General features: G+C 39.1%; 1 protein-coding gene across 1 annotated transcript in view; it reads left to right on the top strand.

Moving 5' to 3' along the window:
• The window catches only part of RNF130 (ring finger protein 130), a 56,182-nt gene that overhangs the window by 1,231 nt on the left and 30,951 nt on the right, over positions 1 to 24,000 (top strand). Inside the window, exons 3-5 of the mRNA XM_031055194.1 lie at positions 2 to 79; positions 9,962 to 10,156; positions 23,090 to 23,340. Coding sequence (XP_030911054.1) covers positions 2 to 79; positions 9,962 to 10,156; positions 23,090 to 23,340 — 524 coding nt within the window. The remainder of the gene's footprint in view (position 1; positions 80 to 9,961; positions 10,157 to 23,089; positions 23,341 to 24,000) is intronic.

Below are 24,000 nucleotides of genomic sequence, written 5' to 3'. Positions count from 1 at the left end.
GACCGCGGCCGCTACGGGCAGGACTCGCCGAAGGTGGAGGTCAAGGGGCTGCTGGTGACTCCCGTCCCTATCAACGGAGGTAACGCTTCCCTCGCTCGCTGCCGGGTGGTTGGTCCTTGCCTGGGCTGGGCTGGCTTTCCTAGAGAGCTCTGACAAACGAGGAGGAAGAGCTTGCCCAGAGGGAAATAAAACAAATCCGTGATCTGAGAGTGTTGGCTTGAATAATAGCTCAGCAAAGCATAATGTGCTTTCCAGCGTGGATCCCAGTAGATTGGGTCTATTGAGCGGTAAAGGTGTTATTCCTTAACTAATTACAGAGAGGGTAGCAATAGTTGACAGTGTTTGGTTACAGCATTGCCTTGAATCTCAGAACAGCTGCATACCCATCTCGCTCTGCATCTGGATAGCTTTGCAACTGCATGAAGTCAGTTTTTCAGTGTGCAATTCCTAAAAACGCTGTTTAAGCTGCCCATCAAGACTTGAAGGACTGAAGCTACCAAGCTGTTGCTGTTATATAGCCAGCCCAAAATGCACTTGTTTGCAGTACTGAACGCTGGCTAGAGTGTCCAAATCAGTTTTCTTTTAATTAAACAAAGCCATTGTCCATCAGTTCTTCTTTTGATAATTGCTGGGGCTTATAGAGAACACTAATTTGAACAGCTGAGAGTATTGTCATGATTTTTGCCTGACGTGAAACCAGTATCTCAGTAATAGCAATGTAGTTTAATAGTATCTTATTTTGAAAATCATTCTTGACATTATCTAAACTGCCATCTTTAAGAAATGGACTACTTGATGGAATACAGTGGTCCCAACCTGCCTCCTGGACAATAAACATCTGAATAATATATTAAGTGAAATATTGTAGTCAGTTAAAACTAGAGTCTAAGTGGTGAATACTAAGAGTGTTTTAGACGAATTGATAGTACAAAGCTACTGTATTATTAGAAGCTCTAGAGAATTTGCCAAATCTTAAGATCAGGAAAATACTTTGATACTTCTTCACAACAAATGCATTCTGCTAGGCAGCCTCTGTCAGCTTCTGATCCGGATGGATCTGGCTGTGCATCAGCAGGTGCTTGATAGTCCCAATGAAACTCTGCAAAATGTAACTAGAATATATTAATGGGGTAGATTTTGGGGTGGAAGGGTGAGGAAGCAGAAGTTGTTAAGGAAGTCTGCTGTAAAATGATTTTTATTTCTACTTCAAATCCTGTCTATCAGCTAACATTAAATATGTTACAGTCGTTGTGCTTCCTGATATTCTTCACATCCCCACACAACCCCCTTGAAATCAAGAGTCTGTCCTGAAAGTTTTAGGCATGTAAACACACTGCAAGTAGTATTTTAACAGGTTTTAAAATACTGCTTTTTAATACATGCAAGGTATCAAAGTACTTTTTCTTTTTTTGAGCTGTGTTATTTTTCAGGAAAAACTTGTGATACTAATTTCTTTTAATCTGCCGCTGTAACTTTTTCTACTTTCTTTTGATATGTCTTTACTAAGGTGCAATTTGAACACTGAGGGAGGCTTTGACAGCATTTTCACAGGCAGCTGATAATGAGCTAAATAAAATTATGAGCAGTCTATAAACAGTATTTTATACCTACTGCTAAGTATTATGATGAATAACTTTCTTGAGAAAGCACAGCAGGAAGTGTGAAAATGTCAGACCTGACATGGTTTGACATAGTGCAGTGGTTAAAACTTTGTTATCAATTTTGGGGGAAATTCAGTTTTGCCCTTCTGTTTCATAACAGATAGCTTAAAGCAAGCACAACAGCAGTTGTTTTCCTTATTTTTAGATACTCTGAATTGTTCTGTGTAGATTGTTATATATTTACATTTTATTTGAATTTTGCTGATGTGCCTGTGGTTTAAAAACATTTCATTTAGTAAGAAAGATTGGAATATTTTATGCTTTTAGTTAAGCTGTTCTTGCACATCTGCTTTTCTTATATTCAGATTTGATAAAAGATGATACAGTCTTACTGAAAGTAATTGCCTTCATGTTTTTTTAATCAGCCTGTTAATATTGCTGATGAACTCGTTTGCAAAATTTTTTCTAATAGCTCTAAACATGAGTAGCTGCCAGCCACTGCTCTTAGAGCAGTAAATGCTGTTCCCCAGTTTTCATGTATCCTCAGAAGAAAATGACTCTACAATTGTTAGCAACTTTATTTGAAGGTACCTTGAATTTGAAACTGCTGTGATGTCAAGCATTCACCCATTTATGGGCTGTCTTTGAAATTTTCACAAATGTGGGTGGTCTGTTAGCACCTTGATGGCATGGACTGTTTTAGAGCTGAAGTGTCCCTAATTCCACATTTTTGCATGCTCTGTGAACAATCATAGAATCACAGAATGGTTTGGTTTGGAAGGGACTTTGAAGATGATAAAGTTCCAACCCCCCTGCAGTGGGCAGGGATGTTTCCACTGGACCAGGCTGCCCAGAGCCCTGTTCAGCCTGGCCTTGAACACTTCCAAGGATGGAGCATCTTATCACATCCCTTACTTATTGCCTGCAGGGAAATAAATGAGTTTACTAATTCAAGAGTCAGGGCCAATGATCTGCTGCTGACCACACAAAATTTGTAATTTTAAGTGTTCTGTGATGTTTTTGACTTCTATTCTTGAATGCCTAATATTTTATGTACTGCTTTTTGAAGATGCCAGCTCCATGTGGTCACCCATCCTTTAAATCTCAGTGCAGCATGATAGTCAATCACTTCTCTTGTTTCTTTAGCAGGATTTCTTTAATGGAATTCAACCTTGTCATGTTAATACATGTATTAAAACTCTTTCTGTGTTCTTTTTATAGAGCTTGTATGAAATTGATAGGGGCTTTCAAAGGCAGTGTTCCCCTGGGAGTGGGGTGGCAGTAACTGGCATGACCGCCTGTGAATGTGACTTGTGAAAGTGCAGCTCCAGCGAGCTCTTGGTCACAGTTGGCTGCTGGGTGTACATTCAGCAGCTGTGTGGGCTTATTTTTCCAAGCACATTAAATGCATGATAGCAGCAAAGTTTCTTTATTAATCTCTCTTCTGTTCTTCTGCTTTGAGTTGCTTTTCTTACCTCCTCTAACTTGTTAATCTCTTGTCATGACTTAATATCTTATTAGAAGAGCATTTTAAACCACTTCTGCACATGAATGCTTGCAGATTCCAAAAAAAAATCTCCTCTTGTTGTACATGGAAGAATAAAAGTGGAATGTGTCTTCACAGCCTGATGCAGATTTTCTATAGTTTAGTTCAGGTTTATAGTATTCCTTTAGTGAGGTTCCAGAATACTTCTCAGTCCCTTACTCTGTTATTTGTGACTTTGTGCAACCCGACATTTTCAGAGAATCATAGAGTGGTTTGGGTTGGAAAGGACATTAAAGATTGTCTAGTTCCAAGCCCCCTGCCTTGGGAAGGGACACCCTCCTAGACCAGGTTGGTTGAAGCCTTGTCCATCCTGGCCTTGAACACGTCCAGGTCATTTCAGCCCTGTCCTCTCACAGCAGCTGCCTGGCTGCTCCTGGATGTCTGTACATGCATTGTGCCACTCCAATGACCTGTGCTTTTACTCTTCTTTGGTACTGGGTGCCTGACCCCAGTTGTGGTGCAGGCCTTTAGGTGTCAGGCATATTCCCCTTGCCATGGCAAACCAAGCTAGAAGCCACTGAGTACTCACCATAATGGTTCTTGGTAGAAACTGCAGTGCTTTGTGGCTTAGTTCCCTCAAAAACATTCTCCATGGGGAGCAGGACTCTTTGTGGCTGTTGAATCTGGGTTATTGCTTTTGGATTCCAGTGTGAGGACTGGAAATTCAGTTTTGTGTGCTCTGAAGAGTCCCCTTGCAGGACTTGCTGGGAGGTAAGGTTTTGTGCACCTTGGCTGGCTTGGGAAGCAAGCAGGATGACCAGGACTGGCAGTGGAGCTGATAGGAAAGGAAATTGCAGCAGAGTCAAACTTAAAATGTTAAAATTCACTGAGCCAGTAGGTCAGGAATGAGTGGGTGAGGAGAGGTGGAAAGGGATGGAGCCTAAAGGGTCTGTAGGGAGGTGGTGGTTGTACAAAAGCTGCTTTGGAGAAAGGGCTCACAGAAAGGAGAGCTCTCCCAAAGGGATATAAGGGTCGGGGCTTGGCAAAGAGACTGAGAATGTGAGGAAAAACATATGTTAGAAAAAGGTGAAAGTGTGGAAGCAACAATATTGGCTCAGTGTTAGGAAGGAGGTATATCTTGTGCATAGTGCTGTAACTACAGCATTCTGTAGCATCTGGCACTTCATAAACATGTTGTGTGAACAAGTTTTAGCTACAGAAGGTTTGAAATGCCAGTTTCCTGGTAACTGTGGAGCTTTAGGCAGCATTCAGACAGAAATTCTGGCCCAGAATCCAAACCAATACAGCTTATGAAAATGCAGCAAGCAAATAAATCAGTAGAGTAGGGGGAGAAGGATCTTGTGCCATGCTTCTGTCCTTCATGATTGATCTTTGTATTCAGCTTAATTAGCAGTCATTAATTGATAGCAAAAGCAGAGGTTATATATTGGAGTATATAACCATAATTGTAGAATACTTACTGAACTAACAAGATTAAATCTGAACTATTATAAGACTCTTCTAAGCTTCAGTGATTTTCTTTTGTTTAACTTCCTCTCTGAAACCAGATTACCTCTTGTTCAAAGAGTTTCTTTTCATGCTAAAGCCAGCTTTAGTCAAAGCAATTACCTGAAGGAGCTGTTGAAAAGAAAATGTTGCTGTACATAACTCATTGATTCATTGGCACCACCTTATAAAGTAAAAATTATGACTGGCATGAATAAGGGCTGTATTGATAATAACACCAGTAGTAAAGGAAAGAAAATATGTCCATTGCATGTATTAAGCCCTAATGGGATAGAAAATAACTAGTACCATTCCTTGAAATAATCCATCAGCACTGCTGAGTTGCGTCTGTGAATTTCCCAAGTGAATTCCTTTTCTGGAAATTTTATCACAGGATTATAATTAATGTGTTGCACAAAGCTGTCTTGTTTTACCAGTCAGGTGTTCTGCATAGCACCTACCTGGGCAGCAGAGCTGTAGGGAGGGAATGCTTTGGGGTGCAGCCTGCATGGCACTGCACCTTCCTGTGTTCCTCTGCGGTTTCTTTACCAACAAGCCTCTTGATCTGCTGTACCTCAAAATACTGGTGGTGTCTCTCCAGCTATTGTATTACAGTGATTGAAGGTCAGACTTTAAAATGATTTCTGTATGTGTAGCTGAGACAGACCAGCTCTGGCAACTGGTGCTGGATTTACAGAGTACAGTATTAGCTAAGATGAAATCAATAGCAAGATATCTGACCTTTAGAGGGGAAAAAAAAACAACCCTGCATAGAATAAAATGGTTAATGCACAGAGAGTGGGATATTTCTGTGAGAAGGGGACAAAGTCTGATAACAGCCAGTGCAGCAACCTTGGCTGAAGGTGGGGGTGTCACAGTTCTGTTCAAAGCAGTGCAAGAGCAGCAGGAACTCAGTGTGAGAAAGAGCTAACCCAGGCACAGTTCAGAACTAGGGGACAGTCTGCATTCAGACAGGTGTGCACTTGTGACAAAGCTGCTGGGAGCTGCCCTTTTTCTTTCATTTTTGCTCCACAAAATGGCTCCCCTTCCTATAGGGAGAAGGCTAAAACATGGTCAAGCAACTGGAAAAGGAAGGTACTGTTTCTGTGCTGATGTGAGCTTGCCACTACTTCTTCAGTAACTGAGGAACCTTGGTTGGATCTAATGCATCATTAACTATTTTTTCCCATGAATCCCTAAAATGCTGTCACAAACCTCAGTCCTTCAGCAGAAAGGGGTCTTGAATTATAAAAAATGCTCAAAGAAAAACAGTTCTACAGATTAAGCAGCCCTGTGTATTCTGCAAAAGGAAACAAGCTCTCCTAAAGCAAAAACAAACATGAGCCTAATGGTAGGTACTTAAATCACAGCTGATTCTTCTGTAAAGAGGCTCTTCTGTGGTGTTGGGACTTATGTTAGGAAGGGAGATATTTACAACAACATTGTACATAGCTCTTTAACCCAGCAGGCTGCCACTTCTAAACCTTCTAAACCAGAAAATTGGGGATTTTGCCAACACAAAATTGGGGATTTTGTGTTTATCTATGATGCATAGATAAACACAGAGACAGGCAGGGTAAATAGCTTCTATTTCAAATAAGCCAGAACAGTAGCACCCCTATAGGGAAACTTACTTAAATGGCTTTATGTATGCTTATATTTTCTGAACTTACATGAGTGGCTTCTGATCATGTCTTTCTCTGTGCAAATAATTTGTTTTAGAATAATTTGATATGAAGTTGCTTTTCATTCTTGCAAGTAACATCAGTTTTGGGCCTCTCACTACAAGAAAAACACTGAGATAGTGGAATATGTCCAGAGAAGGACAAAGGAGCTGGGGAAGGGGCTGAAGCACAGGTCTGATGAGGAGAGGCTGAGGGAGCTGCAGAAAAGGAGGCTCAGGGAGGATCTTGTTGCTGTCCAAAGCTCCCTGACTGGAGGGTGGAGCCAGGTGATGTTCAGCCTCTTCTCCCAGGCAGCAAGTGGCACAGTGAGAGGAAACTGCCTCAAGCTGTGCCTGGTGGGAGTTAGATTCAATATTGGGGAAAATTTCATCACTAAAAGAATTGTCAAGTGCTGAACCAGATTGCCCAGGGCAGTGGTGGAGCCACCATACCTGGAGGGAATTAAACGTCTTGTAGATGTGGTACTCAGGAACATGGTTTAGTGGTGAACACAACAGTGCCAGATTACTGGTTGGACTCGATGATCTTAGAGGTCTTTTCCAACCCAAACAATTCTGTGATCATCCAGGTAATGCTTGCAACCTGTGTGTTGTTGATTCCAGTTGAACTTTGGATGGCAGATCATCGAGGGCAGGGCAGTGGGGAGTGTCGGAGGTGATTCTGGCTGACCCTGTTCATGTGTGTCCCCATCAGCGGCCACTGATGTCCCTGACACGTGAGCTGTACAGGAGGTGTTTCATTGTAACCCTCTCACTATTCTAGAAGGGTGACTGTGATTTTAAGACTTCCACGCTTTTCAGAGTATCTTCAGTCTATTGAAAAGACAAACAGAACACCCCACATTTTTCACTATTGTTTCTGAATTTTATTTAGTTAAAAGTGAAAAGATTACTTAACATTTGTGTGGTGTAATAGAATGCTAATGCAAAGAAAAGTGGGTTGTGACTTTTTGTTAAATCTCAAGTGACTTGCAGACAGTTGAGATTTATCTAAACCAACCAGATTTATCTCAATGTTTTTGTATTACTTAAATAGTGCTGAGCTAATGTTGTCAGCTGTTAAATTTTCATCAGGATATACTGAAGACACCTCGTCAGGAATAACATGCTGTAAGCATTTGAGTGGTGTTTGTTGGTCTATATCTGGAAAGCTTTAATCTCTTAATATCTTGTTTCCTAATTCTTTTGCTTTATCCAGTAACATTTCATAGCTCTGTCCACAGCTGAGAGAGACTTTGATCTCTACTGTGGTAGAAAATTTTGTACTACTTTTCCCACCGATGCAGTTTCTGTTATCTCTCACTGCTTTCTCTGTTGCTTTTTAAGCTAAAAATTTTCAAGCATACAAATTTCAAGGTGCCTGCATGAATTTTGAGAATGCTTCTTCATCATTCAAGGTGCTCTTTGTTGCTTTTATGGTTTTTTCACTGTAATAACCCAACTGTGGCCATTTTTGTTTTCACTTCATATTTTAGTTTTGATCATGATTGTACTGAAGGAAACAGTATATAATCTGTGGGGTTACTGTTTTTAATAATCCCATATATGTTAGGTAAATTTATGTTGGCCATAGTGTCTACTTTCAGAGTTATTTTTGGCTGTTTTAGGGGATTCTGTGGAATTGTAGCCATTTAGAAAATGGTATTTTCCAACAGATGTATCATACCTGAGATTCTTGAATGTGATTTCATGGGAGAAGGATGGGATTTTTAGCTTGCAAGGCTTGAGGGACTTCCTATCACAGTCTGCTGGTGCTTTCCCCCTTCCATGTTTGAGTGCAAATGTTCAGAACAAGGGGGAATTGTGCATTAAACAGCTTTTATCTTAACAGAGGGCAAAAAGGTTGGTGGCACACATGCTGTGTTGTGATTCTTCATTTCAAAAAGGACTGTAATTCCTTTCAAAAATACATACTGTTCTCAAGTTTAAGATTACAAAGACAAGCTGCAAAAGTGCAGTGGGCATGAACATGCTCTTCTGTGATTGTTGGTGTTTGTGATGGCCATCACCAGTGCTGCAAAACACATGTGGATCAGTGCTAGCTAGCAATTTCCACAAGGATTTGAGTAATGATGTCAGGGTAATGGAAGAAAACACTATATAAAACTTGGCTTCAGGCATCTGTATTTCAGATTTTCCCTGATGCCTGTATGAAACAAAAATACAGCAAATAGCCCTCCATGTCTGAGATGTCTAATACAGGCTTGAAAAACAATTGTGAAAAGGATGTGCTGGTATCTGGCTCCCCACCCTCCTTCCAGGGGAACAGGGAGAGGCACTTCTTGTCCAAATTAAGAGATGCAAGGACTTCCTGTATGTCTGCCACAGTATAGATTCAGCTGCACTAGCTCTCTTTAGGCAAACAGAAGATTTTGTTTCAGAAAACATCTTTAACTCCTTGAATCTCCTTTGTTACAGATTTTAACTTCAGCTGTGTTAAGCTGAGCATGCTTAAAAAGACCTCTTGTTTTGTTTCCAACTAATATGTTAAACTGGATATTTTTTTGGTGGTAGATTATTTTGCTGAAATCTCATAGTTGTGCTCAACTCACTTCTTGAAAAGGAAAAAAAATTATGGGAGACCTTCATTTGATTTGCTCCTTCATTGCAGAACTGTAATGTTTTCTAAGCTATTATGCAAATAGATTGGTTTTTTATGTCTTGAAAAAAGTCACTGTTTATCCCAACTATTTTTAGTAGCCAAAGATTATTATACACTTGGCATTCAAAGGGATAAATATATTTGCATTATAAACTGTTGTTGGCTCTAAATTAAAATCCTTTAATGATATGACCAGTGTATCAGACTAAACTGTGTTTCCAGTTGTGCAAACAGATCTGTCTTTCACTGGTTTCAGCTGCTGGGAAGTTCCTTCTGCCTTGGGTTTTGTGTCTTTTGTACACAGCTCTGTGGCTTTGGGTTGTTCCAGGATATGTTACACCATCAGAAGGGATAAAAGAGCTTTGCACACTGTTGAATTCAGACATCTGGCATTTGCCATTTCTGTTACTCTTCCTTTATACAATCTATACCTGTTTAGCTGACGAGTGCATTGTGTTTGGAAACCCATTTGTTTCTCTATGAATTCGAATACATTTCCTTGTAGACAAAATGTGCATATGTAAAAAGCTGATGTTGGCTGCTGGGATTTTACAAGATCAGCTTTTAATGTTGTCCTTTCTTACAGTAGCCTGCACATGGCAGATAACTCTGAAATCTTGTTTTCACAACCTGCTTTGTTTAATTGTACTTCCCACTGCAGTGATATTTGTGGCTGCATTAGGAAGAAAAAAAGACTTGTACTCCCCAGAATGACTGATAAACAGCTGTTTTGTAAATGCCTACAGCAGATGAACCATATTCTAATTTTTTTCAGCCTCTAGGCAGGTATTGATTTGAATGTGAATTCATTATTCTAGCTGCACTGGAGTTAAAAATAGCTTGTTTTAGTGAGCCTAATTCTTGGGCATATAGTCACAGCTTTCAAAGCATGAGACTTCTTTTTTTAAAATCTTATTTTCATAAGAATATGGTTATCTTTAGACTTTCTTCACAAGAGAATAGTGGCTTCCTTGTGCATAACCTTTAAGTATTTCAGCAACTTGGAATTAGGATTTTTCTTTTTTTTTCTTTGTTTTGCCTGTTAGAAGAATGGGCCTCTGTAAATTTGTTTCCCATTTCAGTTACAGATCGTCAGGGCTGTGACCCTCGAACACGTTTCCAGGTCCCACCAAACACCAAGCAGTGGATTGCTTTACTACAGAGGGGAAATTGTACATTTAAAGAGAAAATACTGCGAGCAGCTTCACATAATGCCACAGCTGTGGTCATTTACAACAATGTATCCAGTGAAGAACCTGTCACAATGACTCATCAAGGTAAATAAAATGTAATCTCCTTCACTATAATGCTTTTGCCATATAAACTATTGCTGAAGAGCCCTTGGCATTGGACAGATGGTATTGGAAGCAGCCATTCTCTAATGATATTTGCATATATGCAATATAGTGAAATAAGCCAGTAATTCTGCAAAGTTATTTTCCTTTAGCATACATTTATCCAATGAGGAACACTTACCTCTGCAGTGGGGATGTCTGTATGTTGGAGTGAGGAAATGCCTGTAAGAGCTGAGGAGCAATCTTTCAGACCTTTCTGCAGAAGAGAAGCTAACATACAGATATAATGGGAGATCTAGAATTTCACAAAGCATCTGAACCTGAAGAATTCTTAGCAGCATGTCTGCAACTCACTGTTCTGGTGGGGACTTTCAAATGTTAACAGCAGTATTTTGGGATCTGAGCTTGCATGCTTTTTTGATGACAGTTTACAGAGGATTCTCTTTCTACAATGGAAGTCTGAGTGCCGTACAGGAATCAACAAAACAATGAATTGGATTTGCCTCTGTAAATTGTCCAGAATAATGCTGGAAGTCTGTTTTTCTAGAGAGTTCTCTTGTTTTACACATAGGCATCTTTAGATGCCTATGTGTAAAATTTTACTGTTCCTTGTGACTTACTTTTGTTGCTGGAAGCCTCATATGTAAACATTTTCCTTGGTTTAAATGATTTTTGCAATTCTGATAACTACCTTTTTCATTTTCCAGAAGATTTCCTCCTTTTGGAGCTATTTAGCTTAATCAGAAAAGGCATATCTCTATATTTGGTGGTGGTACTGATGGCTGATTTTTTTTTTTAGGATATTTTCAGTCTCTTTTAGCATAGGGGGTTGCTTGGAAACTAGAATTTCTTAATTATTGCTCTGCATATTGTCACACAACTAGAACTGAATTCCTTGACTAAAGAAATGCTATGGTTGTTTCTTTCTTTTTTTAACAAGGCAAATGTTAAAGAGGTTTCACCTTCCCAGCTGTCTGTATCACAGGAATTTTGCAGGAGGGTTTTGACCTCCGTGTAGCAATTCAAAGCCTGTTGATAGTTGATTTTTATCTCAGGTACCTTGCTTTGACATTTTTATAAGCAATCTACAGGTGAGAAGTCACATATTCTAATATTTTTTGCCAACTTCCTGGTTTTTGTTTTGTTTTTTTAATATCCCCCATTTCTCTCTACAGTTATAGTGCCCTCTTAAAGCTTCTGCTCTGGACTCTTTGAACTACCTCTAAGAATATTTATATAAATATGCTCTATTTAGCAATGATTGTAGTTTTCCTGTGGTCTGGAATACATCAGTGTGTGAGGAAAAAGGCTACTGCTACTAATACAGCTTTAGCATTGTTGGCTCTATTATATGTTAAATCATATGAGTTTGATTATAACTTTAATACCCTCTTTCTCATAATGCTGTATAGATTGACAGTTGCTTTACAGCAGCAAGATGGGGTCTGTCTTTTATTAGGAAATCCTTGTTCACTCCCTGTTTCAGCTCTGAAGATCAGTGTGTTGCCTTTGAAACCTTATCAATAGGCCTAGTATTTCTGGTTGGTTGAAATACCATTTAAGATGTAGAATTTGAGAACTGCTGTAGGTAAAAGAGTGTCTTGTAAGGTAGCCAGGCAGCTGTTTGGGTAGCTGATATTTGGGAAAAAGACCAATACTGCCTTCAGCATGCTGAGTTCCAAATATTTACTCTTACTTATGGCAAGCTTTAAAAAAATGCAGTTACTGGAGATGATGCATGTTTTAGCTCTGTGTATATGAAATATTGGGTTTTAGGTGTGTGTGCTCAGTAAACTCTGGAATCTGCCCTGGTTTGGGCTGAAGGCTCTATCTCAAAATTAATGTTGGACTTGTGTTCAAACTACGTGACAGGCTAAAAGTAATTTTTTAGAACTGAAGTAGCATCTGGAGTGAAGAGAAATGTTGCTCCACAGCCTTTGTTTTGATTGTTCTGGACATGTGAGGGATTTCCTCAGCAATCACTTTGCAGAGTTTCCTGCAGATAACTTCCTGGTGGGCTGATGGAGGAACTGTAATGCTGTGTAATTGAGATGTAGACTAGTCCTTTGGTGTTAGCCTCAGCACAGGGAGGGTTTAGAATCCAGCATTCCCCTTCTTTGGAGTTATTCCAGGAGGGAGACAGATTCCTGAACCTGTGCTTGGGGGATGAGTCTTTTCTAACACTTAAAAGCAGATCGGCACACATTCAGGCCATTCCCTGGTCTTCCTTTTTCTGCCTTTTCAACTATAGACTGCTTGTGTGCTTTTTAGGTGGTGAACAGTCATCTCAGAGGTCTCTTCCACCCTAATTGATTCTGTGTGATCAGCTAATTAGATATTCCAGTGCACTACATCACTTCTCTTTAGTGTTTTCTGTCCCTAAAGGCTGGGAGGAGCTGACCCTGTGTATTTGAGAGCTGTTCTGCACTGATTAAGTTAATGTGTTGGAGCTGATAGCAGGTGAGGATGGAGGTGAGCTACCAAGTTGGTGTTAGCTCCATATGATGTCTATTGCTGTGCAGTATTCCTCCTTTCTTTAAAAATGCAGTCTTCACAAAACAATTTGGCAGCTGTGTTGATGACCAAGTTAATGAGTCTATATTTTCTTTCTAAAGACCAAGATTTTATTTTATGCTACTGTAACATAATCTTTGTACTGCTGCATATTAAGATTTAGAAATATTCTGTCTTCCTGGTGAAGCAGAGAGGAAAGCAGCAACTGCTTATAATGCACATTATGAGCTGCAAGCTTTCCTGCTTGGGTATTTCCATGAATTCCAATCACCCACTCAGAGGGTGTCTGTGGTAAAAATAAATAACACATTACACAGATTTTTGTATGTTGCCCACCTGCAGAGAGGTGATTCCCTGTGAAAAGAGCTTAGGAAGCACTTTTCACCTGTAGGATTAATATTTTATCCAAGCTATTTTATGCTTGAATACACATTTGGAAATTTTATTCTTATGGAAATTTGTTCGTACTCAAAATGTTACTTAGCAGAATGGCAATTCCTTCTGGTGGCTGGATAACAACTGTCACTCTGGAATCAGTCTATCATCACTGTGTCAAATGAACACTTTCTACTGCTAATAGCAGAATTTGCTTTCTCTTGTGTCATAGTCCACCAAGTCTCTGCCCCTTCATTTTCACCTTTGAGTTTTGAAGTAGGTAATGACCTTCAGGAATTGGTCAGCTTTTTTTTATAAATACCTGTATTTCTGTTGATGTTGTTTGCAAGATTATTTTTTCTTCCTTTGTGCATATCCTTGTATATGTCAGTGTATACTTACTTTGCACAATCCTGTAGATGTCTTCTATCAGCCTAAGCAAAGGACACTCTTCCCAGCACAGATTGTTAGACTATGATGTCACTGGCAGGAAGGCAGTTTTATGAGTGGTTTTGCTTGCTGCTTCTGTTAAAGCAAAACTGATACTGTCTAATGTAAAAAAGAGCCTGTGTGGTGAAGAAAATCTGTAGTAGCTGTCTCCTTTATAAGCAGTTATGGGAAAAGGAAGAAAATTCAGGTTAAATAACATTTTGATTTTTTTTTTTTTGTTTGTGCATGGTGGAGACAATACTGTTAAGTACAAAATAGTTAAATATGGGGAGGTTGGAACTGGGTCATTTTTAAGATCTCTTCCAAGACATTCTATGATTTTATGATACTGAATTTCTGTCTTAAGATATAGACTTTTATTTTGATTTATAGAGAAAAATATGTGCCAAACAAGCCTCTAAAGTTCAAATTTCATACTAAGAATTTATTGAAAAAATACAGACAGAAAAAACCACATATAAAGGACAGTGTCAAAATGAAGTTGCTGGATTCCAGTAACCATGGTTTATCAGCACCTAAAAATTTCCAGAAGGATATAAACAGCTTTACCCAATACAGGTAAATATTTTAAGGTCTTTTGAACTAAGATGCAGATGCATATCATCAAGATCAGTCTTCATTGCTCTTCTAAAGAAACACCTCATTAATTTCTGGAGGAAGGTGTTTCTGTTCCATGATGTGCACAGGTGATGTTCCCCTGCCATGGCACTGTGCAAGAGCTGTCCAACATGGGCTCCCAGAAACAGGTTCCTTCCAAGGGAAGGATTTTTCATGGCCTTCTGTTTGCTGAAAAAGCACACTGAGGTGGGAAGCAAGGGCTGTACTTGCTTTGAACTGTGCTAAATCTGCCTGTATGTTCTGTGGATTGTTTTAGGTCAGTGGGTCAGAGGCAGGAGGGACAGGAAGCAATTTGAAGTTGTTGCCACCTAATGGCTATTCCACGTTCTTGCCCTCATTCCTAGTGGGTACAATAGAGCTGGCAGTCGAGGTGCCACTGTCCTCTGTTGTGGCGCTGATCCCTGAGCACCTCATCTGTTAACTCTGCTGCTTGCCTTCTTCTCACAAATGTCTCTTTATGTAACTCTCAGCTGAACTGATGCATGAAAGCTCTGGCGGGGTGCACTGCAGATTATCTTGCACAAATGTGTGCTGATGAATGTTTTAGCTCGACACCAAATCCACTGCAAAACTTGCCCTGGATTACTGAGACCTAGTTATAATCCACAGGTCCAAACTAATTTTATTTTATATTACAATATTGTTATTAAAATGTATTATTAGTAATTTATCTTAGACTATTAATGAAAAGAAAAGAGCTGAGTCATTAAAGCTGAAGCCTTTATAAAAGGCAAAGTAATTAATAGTTTAAGCATTGTTTACATATATTTGATTTTTTTTTTGTTTATGTTTGCTAATTGAAAATATGGAAGATGAGTGTCAACAGCTTTGTTGTTGATCCCCTTTCCCACTACATTCCTTGGAGGTGTATCAATCAGGAAAATCTGTCACACAGTAGATGGAGATGTCTGACACTTAGAGATGTGGAGAGGAGTGTTTGACATGCTGATTCTGGACCATAAGGAAGCCCTTGTCTCTTCAAGGCAATCCAGGGAAACCCCTTTACAGAGCCATCATTGCCTTGGTGCCTTGCAGAACTGCCTACCAGTGTTTCTGTGTCATACATGCCTCATCCACAACTGAAATAACAGCAGTCAGGCTCATTTTAACTCAGCCAGCTGAAAGGGTAATTAGTTCTGTGGCTGTGAAAAGGCCCACGGGACTGTTAGTGACTGTAAGTAATTACATTCTTCTTCTTATCCAAAGTCTGAGCTCCAGCAGCAGAGTAATTCCCCATATCTATGGACTCAGTAGAACCAAATTTATGATATTAATCTATGAATATGCTATTTATAAATCTCTCAAAGTATTTTGTAGTGTCCTTGGGTAAGGCTGTCTTGCCATTTCTCTTTGGCGCTTTGCTGAATTTTTTTGGAACGACTGTCCATGTCCAGATTGAGAGATGTGTACAGAAGTCTATAGAAGAAAATACATGAGCATGACAAATTGCCCTTTTTTAGAAATCCCTGGGTTTTTTAGCTGCACCATCCATTAGTGGGAACACCAACTGCTATCCAGAAATGGCAAAATGTAAGCCACCTGCTAGCACTGGTCACACTATGGAATGCAAGAGACAATTACGAAAATCCAAGTGTGTTTTACATTGATGAATGAGTCAGTGAGGTCTACACTGCATTAATATTATTGAGGAATCAAGAGTGTAACACTGTAACAGATTTTTTGGACATTGTTTAGAAGTATAGAAAGTGAAGAAAAGCTATTTTCAAATCAGCAAAAATATCTTCTGAAGATAGGCAGACATAGATATTTCAGAAATGTGTTAAACTGTGACACTTTTTTTTCAGTGGTTTGTAATGTGTTAGGATTACCCCATTTCCCTAGTCAAAACTTAAAGTGATCCTTCAGCTTTTTATTCATTTGCATTTGTTCAAGGTTGGAATATAAAATTTGGTCTCCTTTGCTAGCATACTAAATACCTTAACAATAAAAGTATTAATGCCTTGAAAGAGACTGCAAATCAGTTTACTTGCAATAAACATGGTTAAATGCCATGTAAAAATGTGAGTAAAAGAAATAAAAAATCCCTGCACAGATTGTGGAAAGGAGATGATCAAGTGATACATTTCTTTGTGCCAAGATTTTTTTATTCTTCCAGCATTATTTAGGTGGAATGTCCATTTCCTTTAAAAAAGATAAAACTGTAGTGCAAGCAGATGCAAAGAAGCATTGCTAAGAGAGTGTGAAATGTCTGTAAAGTCACTGCAACATCTGTCTGCTTTTCCTATGTCTAGGCTTGGTTTTTCTTAGTGTAAAGAACCCTAGTGTAAAGGTCCTAGTGTAAAGGTTCCTAGTGTAAAGGTCGCATGCACAAAATATATGTATATATAAATGTAATTCCGAAGAGATAAAAGTCCTTCCACAGAAAGGGAATATGTGATATATGTGGAATTATCACAGTGATTCAAAGGAGGGGAGCACAAGAAGCCCCAAGTCCCCAAACCCAATGTCCCTGCTATTCTAAGGGAACTCTGCTGCCGTTCAAATTCCAGGGATTTATAAAGTCTCTCCCCTTCTTGGCCCAGCCATGGGTCTGTCCTCCTGCTGCCCATCAGAAGCATTGAAGTAGCATGTTTAAAGACTGGGCAGAGATTCTGGAACTTGAGGGACTCTAACAATGAAGAGGTGGGTGCATCTTGTAGCTTTATAGAGGATCCTAGCAGTGCTTAGTGTCATATGACTTGGGATGGAAGATAGAGGAGCTCCTTGGGTGAGGAGGAAATGATCTACAGAGAAGCCAAAGCCCAACACCTTTTATACATTCTGATGTTGTGCTGGTTCTTTGAGAGGCTGTGAGCATTGGTTTTCTGGAGTGGGTTGGGTGTAGGACAGAGACAGCTTGACCTTGACAAGGCTGAGGAAATCAGGGCTGTGGCTCCCCAGCTCACGTGTATCAGCACGATTTGGACTTGTGAATGAATCAGGATGTGGCTGTGACTACCTGTTTTTATTGCATGCAAATTCCTCCTTAAGAAACATTTCCCTGAGTATCAGAATAGAGCAATTGGGTTATGAAATAATGTGTCAGCAGTTGTCATCTAAATACAGCCCAACCGTTTTCTCAATTGATTTTGCTATTTGGTTCTCCTTTTAGGAACTCTTGGTCAGAGTGGATTATAAAGCTGATCAAAAATACAGCAAGGACATTATACTGAGGCATTGTTTCTTGTTTAATGAAGGAGGATGGGCTTACAAGTTTATTATTTATCACTTATGAACTTAATGTGCTACAGACTAGCACAACAAGAATCTGATTAAGCTTTAATATTTGTTTTGAATTTAATTGTGTCACACCCATCTTTGAAAAGCTGCTCTTGCTGTTTCTGGTTTTCTAATCATATGCCTCAATCAATTCCTGCTCTTCTTAAAGGAGCAGGGCTTTGTGATGGTCCATCATGTCTGCAGTACAGCAGTGCCTGGCACATTGCAGAACACTGAAATGTCTGTAATCATGTTTAAGGGGCACAGAGCAGGACCCTCTCTACCTGACCGAGTGAAATCTGTTGAAATTCTTCTTGCTACAGAGAAGACTTTTGAGTGTTCTTCAGATTCACATTGACAGTATTTCATAGAAGCCTTTTCCTCACTGAACTTGAAATACCTACTTCTTTGCCCTCTTGAGTTGAGAGAATTCAAGTTTTAATTTTAGAAGCTTTTTTATTTAGGTTGTTTTGCATAGGTTTGTGCAGCAAAGAGACTTGTGATTTCTGAAAATGCCTGTTCAGTGTTTTGGGATAGAAGGTTGTTCCACTGGTTGTATTTAACTGAGGCACCTTTGAAAGCCTGACTTTTGGGTAATAGTTTCAAATGCTGCTGCCCTTCATGATTTTTCTCATGGTAATTTAGTAAAATCTGTTCTGGTGTCTGAAACTACATAAAATAGGCATCCTAAACTAAATGTTTACATACAGGGAATAATTCAACATTTTCAATATTATTAAGGCAACAGGAAGACAAATGTTTTGAAATGCTACTAGTCTCATTTTAAAATTAATGTATATTCTTGGTGTTAAATTCTTGTCTTGTTTAGAATGCAATAACTGTCAAATATTATGGTCTTTTTCTGTTTTCAAAAGTATTTGATTTGGGACATCTCAAATAACATATTCTACTCTTGAGATTGCTCATGTGTTGACAGCTTGGATATGCTCTTGTTTACTTTCTGATTAGATCAAAATAAAAATATGTGCAGCTAGACCGGTTTTAATGACTCTGAAGATATGCCAAGGCTCGTCCTCTTGGTGTCTGCTTTCCCATAAACCTGTTTAGAATGCAAGAGTTATTCTTCACAACACATTTCTTTCTTTTGCATCAGACAAAAATGTTAAAGTACCTGATAAATGTGTGGGTTTCCCCACTGTTGTGCCACAGAATTTGTATTTAAGAACAGTTCTCCCCAAGCTTGCTTTTTCTAGCAGCACAGCTTTGCATACAAGTCAGTATGCCTTTCCCTTACCCTTTATCTCAGTGGTTCCATGGATTTTATCCTCTGTGGCTGAATCCCTTCCCTTGTAGAGGTGATCCTTGCTTCCACCTCTGCTCTCATGCAGCTTAGATGTCTTCTGGTGTTTTCACAGAACTCACAATTGGTCTCTCAAAATTTCATATACAGCCATAGCCTTCAGTAGTGTTTTCCTGCTTTCTTTGTCATTTTCTGGGATCCCAAATTTTGTTGAAGTGGTTTCACTGTTAGTTGATGTTATTCCAAGAAATCTGTCGCTCACAGTAATAGGACTGATCCCTTTCCTGGGTACTGAAGAGTAGGTGTTGCTGTAATTTTATTTCTGATATAATGCATTCAGAAACGCTTAGCACACAGCTACAGGATTTTAACAGAAGAATAGAGAAGTAATAGAAGAATAGGGAAGTCAGCATCTGGCTTTTGAGGATGGGCAGTTCTATTTCCAATTACATTATGATGATGATGATCCTATTGCTGCACTCAAAGCATTTCACTGTCTGAATCCATCTTTTAAGTGACTGTCTGGACCAATCTTTACTTTTATCGTGGAATGGGAAATTTGTGTTTTCTAAGGAAGTACTCTGAAATTTTCACCAGCAGAATTATTCAGGTAAATGTGCTATGTTTAGGTTTTTCAGGAAGAAGTGATGAAAGGACTCAGTTGCAGTTAAATTTTCTCTGCTATTTAAAGAGAGGACAGTATTCTTTCACAAGCATGAGATTAGTGCAGTCTGTGTGCTTCATGCTGTGTCTGCAGCATCAGCAGCCACTATCAGAGACTTATTGCAAGGACTTTAGCTTAAAATATCAGCCATTAGCAAATCACTGACCTTTGTTATGAGTATCTGACTTAATACTCTGTTCTCTGCAAACCTTGTTGCGTCAAATCACAGTAGTTCAGTGCCTCTTACAGGTGGCCTGACACTTTCCACACTCAAGGTGGGATCTAAGGTTTTGTCCTCCCCATCTGCAAGAAGGTGGTTGAAGCATTGCAGCCCTGATTGGCAGCTGCATTTTGCCAGGCTGCCATTCCCTGCACCTCCAGTGGATGCTGGGAGGATTGAAGGTGTCTGAAGTCTGGTCTTTGAACCATCCCTATCTTCAGCTTCAGCCTGGTATCCTGGACATAGTTAACCATATTTTGACCTTCAGATAAACATTTGATAGTCAAGAATTAACAACAACAAAGACAATTAAAAAACCTATAAAAATTCGAACACAACAAAAGCACCACAAATATTTGCCTGTGATGACACTTGTAACATTTCTTTGAGATGGCTTTTTATTGACTTTCTGAGCATGCTGTTTTAGAATTGCTAGGGGATGTGAATAGGTCAGTGAGAGAGCAAGCAGTTTCCTTATGAGCTCTACAGGAAACTCCTGGATGTTGCTGTTTTTCCCATAGTCCTGTTTTTACTGTCTTCTAAGCTTTTAATTTCTTCTGACTTCTGCTCTCACAATGTAACATTACACAGATTTAATGATTAGTCACAACTTCATCCCTTTTCATACACAGAGTTGTATAACTATCCTAATTAAACATGCACATGGTAAAATTGCAAGCTAGAAAGAGCTGCCTGGGCTTGGATGATAGCAATTAAATGATTTATGTTTACAGACATCAATATTTATCTTATGCCTACCGTCTGTCCTAGCTTGTCATCTGTGCTTCCATGTGTAGTTCATTGGCTTTAGTAAGCAATCCAGATTCTTTTCTCTGGACACTGTGTTCTTGGCTGAGGAGAATATTGCTTTTCATAAGATCATGGAGTAAGACCATATTCTGAGTTTCACAAACACTCTTAGTCTTTCTGTCTTCACCTGAGGATTTTTTTCTGCTAAAGTTTCAGAAATACAAAGTTTCAAGGTGCTTAAAATAAATGAGTCACTGTCTCCTCCTGCCCCCAATTGTTCTCAAACAGGGAGTTCTTGCTAAAATTATTTAGGGTGATGCCCCTGACAAAAATACGGATGAACCAAGTCCCAGTTTCCACTGAGCTTCAGTATGTTAAACAGACACAATTTATTTTTCTTTTCTGCAGTTCTCCTTGGCTCTGGTGGGGTCAGAAGCAGCAGTAGCACTTTGGCTGTTCCCAGTTGAGTCATTTGGAATGCAAATCGCTTTGCAGTGATGCCAGAGGTTCCCATTGTGCTGGGCTTTATATAAAATGTGTGACAGATTGTCAGCTTTGTCACATTCCCTGGGCAGCAGGGAATAGGTAGAGGCTTCAGCTTTGGATTCAGATAGAGCTGGACTAGTATCAGAAGATCTTTGTCATCTTTCCTTTGCAGATAACTATAAATCATGTTAGAATATTACACTGAGTGCTTTAGCTTGATGTTTTGATACTAACATAAAATTTCTCAGTGCAAATAAATTCCTACTGGGGAAGCTTAGCAGAACATGTGCTCTGGGGAATACAGTCTTCCTGTACCCTTCCCTGCTTTTCTTCCCTGTCTGAACTAGATATGAAGAACAGAAGGGAAGTCTGGGGAAAATATCAAGCAATATAAATTATCTGCTCTTGATTGATCTTGCACTATCTGAGCTGCAGGGATTTGGGGTTGCAGGAGCATGTGCTGCATCTAAATACAGGATCTTGCAGGAAGGATATCTCTTGTGCTGTAAAAATGTGCTGCAAGTCTGGGCAGGAACTATCTTCCCAACCAGACAAATAGAAATCTAGGTAGATGTCCATGAAAATAAAGCTAGTGATGGACTTCTACTCTAAGATTTGCTAGCTGTTAAATATTTTGGTTGCTTTTGCATGGAACCAAACTTGGTACTGAAGTGTCTCTTGAGAGCTGGATTAAAGTTCATCTTGTGAGTTTGTGCTGTACTAGAGATTAAATATATTGTGTTGAGTTTTCATTGCTATTCAAAGCTTTTGAATTACTGTGGCACTGTTTCAAAAATATTCAGAAGGAAACACTTTTTTTTCCTATTAAGTCCCATGTTAGCAGGACAAGGCCTTAATGACTTTGTCATTTCAATCTTAAATAAAGTTTAAATTTCTTGAGGAAAGCAATTTGAGGGCTGTGGCATGTTTTTTTTCCAATTATTGTGAAAATTTTAATTTCTGATATTATCAGTTTTGATTCTTTTGAGTAGTTCTGTCAGCACAATCCGCATCACCAACGTTAGTGAATTTAATAGGATGATAGTGACTCTTAATGTTACTATTTAACATGGTAAATTCAAAGAGTAACAAGGGAACATTTAAGGCTCTTGCACAACTCTGTTATAAGTCTCCATTTTGGAAAATTATGTAGCTGTCAGCCTGAGTTATTGTGCCCAGGGTTTCAAAGGTGCTGCTCTTTTGGCTCTTGAACATCGTTTTGTGGATACAGTAGCTTCTTAAAAATAAGGTTGTGATTAAAAGACTTTGAACAAATGCCTTGTGTTAAAGTAGGACCTCATGTTCTCTACTGTCACACTAGGTTCTCTGTAGCTTAAATCCACTCTAAATCCAGAATCTTGGTGCTGAAGTCGTTTGCCTTATACAGTTCCTCTCTGAGGGAATGTGAGTTGGAGCAAGCAGATGGAAGAAGCAGATGAACAGATTTTGCAAGCATTTTGAAAATACATCTTGAAAGGGTTTTTAGTATTGGAAGCAAATAAGTCGGGATGAATAAGAATGAAACTTCACAAGTTTTTTTTTTTCTTTCTGGCTTTGGTTTTTCTAAAACTTTCTTTCTTTTAACTTAGAATTACCCTGGGTTCAAGATCTTTTTTTAATGAGGTCTTTGCTTTAAAACATAGGTGCTCTCTGCTCTGTAGGTGATCTTGTTCTTTTTCAGCAAGGCTTATGGTTTTCCTATTATCCTTGTACCAATAATTTTCCCTTTGGGACAGGAAATAGTCTAGAGGCAAGACACTATGAAAACAGATGGGCTGCACATTGAAAATGGAGCTGATGAAGCTGACAGCCTCTTTGAGATCCTATCAAGCGTGTCTTTGTATGGGTGATAAAATCAGCAGCCAAACTTCTGCCAAGTTTTTTCAATTCTCTTCTACTTTGCAGCCACATAACCACACAGGGGAACTTGCATAACTCCCCAGCAACATCCACAGCACTGCCTATGCTAAGGGCACTTCTCACTCATCTCCTGAATGTTTTTCTGAGTTGCCTGTTAAGGTATTCATGGCTTCAGATCTGGAACAAATATACTTTTGAAAGCTTGTTCAGACTGCACACAGTAATTACAATGTGGGAAGTACTGTGTACCAGCAGAAGAGATCTGTTACTATGTGTGGAACTGCAGAGAGTTTAGGGCAAATGTTAATGCCCTAATTTGAAAATCTGGATTTGAAGGACAAGGCATGAGTAGAGTGCCCAGTAGCATATTCCATGTGCCACAAATGGCTTAGGTTAAAACCTCTTGAGTTGTCAAATGGCTTTGCATTTGGAAAATCTTGTGCGCAGCATGCCATGTTAATTTAAAATAGAAATTAAACTTTTTTCCCCTTTTTATAGGAACTGGAGACATTGTTGCTGTCATGATTACAGAATCGCAGGTTAAGGAGATCCTGAATTACTTGGAAAAGAACATCTCTGTCCTGATGGCCATAGCAGTGGGGTCTCGTGTTCCTCCAAAGAACTTCAGTCGGGGCTCTCTAGTCTTTGTGTCAATATCATTCATTGTTTTGATGATCATTTCTTCAGCGTGGTTAATATTTTACTTCATCCAGAAGATCAGGTACACAAGTGCACGTGACAGGAATCAGGTAAGGGGTCTCTTCTTTTCTCTTAAGTTATGGAGATAATATTTCAGTATACAATAATCAATAGAGAACGAATAAGGAATGCCCATCAAACTAGTGTTCAGAATCTCTTTGTTCCAAGGCAAAGCATGTTGCCTGAAGAGGATTTTTATACAGCAAAGTGTTTTCATCCTGAGCAGCACTGGTATAGATCCTATTACATGACAGGAAAGAATCAAACTGAAGCAAAATACTTGAGTTTTGCTTTGTGTAAATCCAAAAGTCAGATGGATTCTGTGTTGGCTGAGTAATGCATACTGGATGTATGTTGGGAATGAAGAGGAAAGTTAAATTGTGAATCAACTTGTGTAGTTGAAACACTGAGCAAATGTTACAAATTCTCTCCATGCTCTTAAGGATATGTTCTGTAATAGTTAAGATAGTTCAGAAATTGTACAAAAGTATTCCCAAACCATAATCTGTTATGAATATTAGGGTAAAAAAACTAAGGTGTAGAGCTGCTTAGTGATCTGTGTTAGCTTTCAACTTTAACATCACGCTTTGTAAGAATTATGCCTAATTCTCCTGGTCATGTATTTTAACAAAAATTTTGTCCAATATGCCTTTCTTACATTTTTTTTCAATTCTTAATTTGTTTAAGCACTGAGTTATATATGGCCATAC

The sequence above is a fragment of the Geospiza fortis genome, unplaced genomic scaffold (assembly GCF_000277835.1).
Source record: "Geospiza fortis unplaced genomic scaffold, GeoFor_1.0 scaffold55, whole genome shotgun sequence".
In the NCBI taxonomy this organism is placed as follows: domain Eukaryota; kingdom Metazoa; phylum Chordata; class Aves; order Passeriformes; family Thraupidae; genus Geospiza; species Geospiza fortis.
This window is presented reverse-complemented; position numbering and strand designations above follow the sequence as displayed.